This window comes from Lactuca sativa, chromosome 8, assembly GCF_002870075.4.
Source record: "Lactuca sativa cultivar Salinas chromosome 8, Lsat_Salinas_v11, whole genome shotgun sequence".
NCBI lineage: Eukaryota > Viridiplantae > Streptophyta > Magnoliopsida > Asterales > Asteraceae > Lactuca > Lactuca sativa.
This window is the reverse complement of record NC_056630.2, coordinates 99725267-99731079: the sequence shown is the minus strand read 5'-3', so window position 1 is coordinate 99731079 and position 5813 is coordinate 99725267. Positions and strand designations below refer to the sequence as shown.

General features: G+C 32.9%; 1 protein-coding gene across 1 annotated transcript; it reads right to left on the bottom strand.

The window, feature by feature from the left end:
- Positions 1 to 2598: 2598 nt before the first annotated feature.
- On the bottom strand, positions 2599 to 4442 carry LOC111881713 (UDP-glucuronate 4-epimerase 1). The gene has a single exon (XM_023878101.3). It carries the CDS (start codon positions 4124 to 4126, stop codon positions 2795 to 2797), a length of 1332 nt encoding a protein of 443 aa, XP_023733869.1. The 5' UTR covers positions 4127 to 4442; the 3' UTR covers positions 2599 to 2794.
- Between the last annotated feature and the right edge of the window lie 1371 nt (positions 4443 to 5813).

Here is a 5813-nt window from a genome sequence, read left to right as displayed (position 1 = left end):
GCTATTCCAGGTTAGTCGGTAAATTGACTTAATAGGGTAATATATATTTTTTTTTCATTCTGTACACATATAATCCTTAATATTTTTGTACACATTTAGTCATTAATATTTTTTTGTTGCAAAATAAGTGATTATTGTTTTTGTACTCATTTAGTACTTATGAATGATTTTTTAAGGGATTTTTTTTCAAACAAAATCTTACGTGAGACAATTATTAATGAAGTGTTTGGAGCTTTTGATCCTTATGTTCATCACGATCTTGACTACTTGGTTGTTTAGGTCATGTGTTCTGAACGTCATAACTTCTTAATACGATCTTGGATTTTAACGATATTTATATCCATGTGTTCATATTTTAGTCTACTACAACTTTCGTTTAAATTACTTCTGTTAAAAAGTAATGTTTTTTACTAACGATCTTTATATCCATATTTTTTTATAAATGCATATATAGATTTTTTTATATAATCGTAAGTAAAAATATATTAAATTTTAACGGAAGTAATTTTAACGAAGTTGTAGTAGACTCAAAAAATGAACACGTAAATATAAAAATCGTTAAAATTACTTCCGTTGAACACGTACGATTCCGATGAGTTTAAGGTTTTACGGATACTTTCTTGGTTCCTTGTATTTGTTTAGTTTTTATTATTAAGTGAAGTATTATCGACAGAAATGCAAAGAAAATGTCTGAAATATCGTAATATGGAATATCGTATTAATTCATATTGAATGCCTTAAGGTAGGTAGTTACTTAGCATTAATAGTGCCTCAGTAAACTAGATAAATGGTTAGGTTAATCATAACAATTTAAACAATTAGATTAATATTTTGAATTAGTAACTCCCAACACAGACCACAATTGTTGTAGATAAACAAAACATTTATAGAAGGGCGATGATGCGAAACACATAAGGCCACATTCGTGTCTACAACTCAACACAACGCCACCCCATGGTGGCATGCATGGTGGTGTCATTCTCCAGCTCGTCGCCACATCACTGTCATGAAAGCGTATAGCGAAGCCGGTCGGCTTACCGTGGACAAAATAAGAACTTTATTACTATAGTGGTCAATTCGCAATATAAGAGAACTATATTGGACTAATTTGCAATTTCCCTAAAACGTACAACCTTTAATAATGCAGTTTATCTTTTTGCTGTCTCTGTTGTAAACTTTAATAAATGCACACACCTACCCCTCCCGCTTCTTATTCTTACCAGATTAGTCCCCACAAATAATTGTTTCTGTAGCATCACTAACTTATTTGTTAACTTTATACGATAGAAAGGTTTTTATTAGTAAAATGGACTGTTGTTCAGAACTCAGACTTTAGAGAATTGCTCAAATTTGGATACTACAGTTATTAAATAAACTATAAATATATACAAAATGATTACTGGAGCTAAAAGTATAGTTTTTAATGCACATTATACAATCCCTTTTTCTGTATACAAGTATTTAATCTTGTTTCATCCCCTTTTTCATTACATGGGTTATACTATTTTACACACACGAATAAATTAAAGATGATTGGTTTATTATAATGTGCCTATGCCATTAAATGTTAAATTCCAACTTTCGGATTAAATTTATAGTTCCGGAGAAGGCTCTTATATTCTTCTTCTTTATTCATTAATAATCTAATTTATAAAATGATTTCTACACTTTTTTCTTTTTTATAAAGCCAACCTATGCTTACTTTCTTTTAAATTTGGTGCTTTTTACTTTAGTTTTTGTTTTATTAATATTATTTTATTACATTTTCACTTAAACGTTAATTGATTTTTTTATTTGCTTACGGATTTTTTTTGTCTGAAAACTCATCTTTTTAAAATATTTCAATCATTTTTTCCAAGGCTTTTACAAAAAAATTTGAATCATGTCGAAGTGTTATTGCTCACTATTGCGTGAGATCAATTAATATCATATAGGTTACTCTCCATATCTTAGTAGTTTTTCTAATTATTTTATATTAATGACAATGCAAAAAAGTTATGATGATCTAATGTTTCTCATTCTTAATGTGTAAGAAAAAATCGTACGAGCCAAAACGAATTCAAATACTAGTTGTTAGGGAAGTGATTCGTACATAATAGTTTTTTGCTATAGACAACAATGTATGCATTATAGAGTTGTACAATATAATATTTTAAGCTTCAATTGTTATGTATAAAGGAAAATTATTGTATACAAATCATCTAAGAATTTTCTTTAAAACTTGTCACTCTTGTATATTAGAAATAATAAATTATAGGCTTCTAAATATAATAATGAAAATATATAATCATTAAAATAATAAAGAGATAAATAGATAATCATTAAAATATCAAAAGTCTTAGTATCAGATAACTAGATAAGCATCTTTAAACCAATAACAATATAAAACCGGTAATTTTGCAACTAATTTACAATGTTATATTTTTATAAAATGCTTTATTAGTAGGTTAAATATTTACAGAAAAATAATAATAAATATTGTTTCTTTATTGTAAGACAGTTCATAAAATAATTTCAGAACAAATATACGATAATTTCATAATACATCTCAAAAAATTAATCGATGTTCAAAAAATAAATATCAAATTAACTAGAAAATTAAAGATGAAAAACACCATTTCATACTTCATTAATTATAAGATACAAAGAAAAAACAAAATTTAACCAGGATAAGATTTCTCTTTCACCTTTGTTGAAAATAAAACAAATATCTCTCTTTTCTTTCTTTTCCCTAAAAAGCTAATAAAAAGGAAAAATAATTGACAAAATATTCTAATTTCAAAGATAATAAAAGCTATTTAAAATTTACAGGCTTTCCTTGATCGTAGCCATAATACGATAAATACCATTTAACAAATTTTCTCAACCCGGTTGGCAAATCGGTTGTCGGTTTATACCCGAGTTTCCTTCGGGCCAAACTGATATTTGCATGTGTGAACGGAACGTCGCCGTTTCCAGGCATCTCCAACACGTACTTCTTCGCCTTCTTCTTCAAATTCTTCTCCAGTATACTCACCAACGTCGGCACCGTCACTGGCGACGTGTTTCCAAGATTAAATATCCGGTACGGCGCTGCTCCTCTCTTCTTCCCACCCGACCCGGTACTCTTACCAGATGTATCCAACGACGCCACACAACCTTTCACAATATCATCAATATATGTAAAATCCCGGGCCAAATCGACCCGATTTTTTCCTCTGTAGACAGTTATCGGTTTCCCCTGTAGAATATTCCGGGTGAAAGAGAAATATGCCATGTCTGGTCGTCCCCACGGGCCATAAACAGTGAAAAACCTCAGTCCGGTGATTGATAACCCGTAAATATGGTTGTATGTATGTGTAATCGCTTCACCGGCTTTTTTTGTGGCGGCGTAGAGAGACGCCGGTTGGTCGGTCCGGTCGGATTCGGAAAATGGCGACTTATCGTTTAACCCGTAGACGGAGCTGGAGCTGGCCCATACGACGGCGGGTTGTGGGTCGGCTGACTTGCATTGTTCAAGAAGCGTAACCAGGCCGGCGACGTTGCTGTGGACGTATGAGTGTGGGTTTTCCATGGCGTATCTGACTCCGGCCTGCGCAGCCAAGTGCATGACGTGGGTAAACGCCACCACGTCGAAGAGTTTCGCTAAAAGTTGCCGGTCGTTGATATCACCCTCCACGACGAAGACGTTGTGTGAATCTAGAAGACCACGTCGTGCCTTTTTCAACGATGGGTCGTAATAGTCGTTGAAGTTATCAACACCAACAACGCCGTCGCCGCGTTTCTTCAACGCCAGGGAGACGTGTGTTCCGACGAAACCGGCTGCGCCGGTAACGAGAACGGATATACCATTAGAACGACGGATCTGAGCAGATGAACGGATTTGTTTCTCCCAAAGGAGACCACCAATGCCACCGTGACCTCGCGACGTTGTGTGGTGGAGGTACCTGCTACCGGAATCAACGAAGCTTTGGATGCTCATATACGACGCCATTAGAGCTACCAAAAACAAAGCCCAGAGAAATATCGTGCTGGTAGAGGTGAAACACCGGTGAACCGCTCTGTTCATCGTGTAATGATGATGGGCACGCTCGATCTTAATTTTACCTGGGGTTGATGGAAACAGTTGTTCATCCAATTGCGGCATCTTTATAATCGATTGGGTATCTATAAAGAGATAATCTCTGGATTGAATTTCAGATATATCCGTAATTATACAAGCTGTAATTCGTTTTTGTCGGAACGAATTTGAAAGAAAACAAACTGGATATTGTTCTATTTCCTATTTGGTTATTTCCCTGAAAACGAAGAACAGGGTCTAGAAACAGATGCAGGGAACAGGCAAGAAAGTTTTCGTCTGCACCTGCTGAAGGAGATGGAGGAGACGACGGAGGTTATATAGTCGCCACCCATTTACGCGTGAACGCGTTAAAGGACGAGAGAGAGAGAGAGAGAGAGAGAGAGAGAGAGAGAGAGAGAGCTTTTCTGGTGGAGCAATTAGATTCAGAGGGACTGATTTGGATTTTTGTCAAAAGGTGTGTTATCATGACGTCCCTCTATTTATGTTTTTGTTGTTTTTATCCCCAAAATAATTTTTCTTTTCATTTAGGGAACGTAAATTTATGTACACATGTGTAACTGCATATTTATTTGGTGAGTTATTTCTAATAACAAGAAAAGTTGTTGATGATGACATTTTTAGTATACTGGAAATACCATTTTTGGTATTGATGTGCTAAAGAACAAATAAATGGTTACCAATTGAATACACAATATTGGTTACATGGATTATGAAGGTCACTGATTTCATGGTAACAAATTATGATCCTTGAATATATATATATATATATATATATATATATATATATATATATATATATATATATATATATATATATATATATATATATATATATATATATATATATATATATATATATATATATATATATGACTTATTAAGGTAATTAACTTTTCGGTATGTTCACATCTGGGTAACTATCATTTTTTTGTATATATCTAGGTAACAAACTTATTGGAAATATTCACATATGACCATTATGATCTGCTATAGCAGGTTAAATCCTAGATGTGAACGCTTTCAACAAGTTTGTTACCTAGATGTGTAAAAAAAATAGTTACCCAAATACGAACAAAACCAAAAGTAAAAATTAAATTACACGAATGGTCCCTGTGGTTTGGAGGAATTTGTGTTTTTGGTCCCTAACTTATTTTTTTAACTTGAATGGTCCTTACTGTTTATTTTTGTTACGCGTTTGGTCCCCGTCTTACCTAAAAATACTATTGTGCCTTTATTAATTTATTTTTTAATTAATTTTCTTATTTATTTATTTTTATTTTTTACATATTTAAAAAAAAATTAATAGACCACACATATTTGTATCTCCTCGGATGATCCAAACTGTTTATTTTTGTTACGCGTTTTGTCTCTATGTTACCTAAAAATACTATTTTCCCCTTATTATTATTTTTTTTAATTAATTTTCTTATTTATGTATTTATTTTTTATAAAAAATTATTATACCCCACATATATGTATCTACTCACCGTAAACCTGAAACCACATTTGATAAATTTAATTTGGGTCTTACCGGTCACCATCTCATTTCTCATCCTCCCCATCTTCTATTTCTTTTCTATCTTTAGTAACATCGACGTCTTCATCATCCTTTTTTTTTTTTTGGTACTTCAACTCTGGCGAACTAACACCATAACCTACTGTCTCTTCATCTTTAGTGGATTGTGGTGTTGATTCGACGGAGTTGAAGGACCGAAAAAAGAAGTGATGATGAAGACGTCGATATCACTACAGA

Coding starts and splice junctions, on each gene's coding strand:
- LOC111881713 (XM_023878101.3), bottom strand. CDS start 4,126: ATGCCGCAATTGGATGAACAACTGTTTCCATCAACCCCAGGTAAAATT.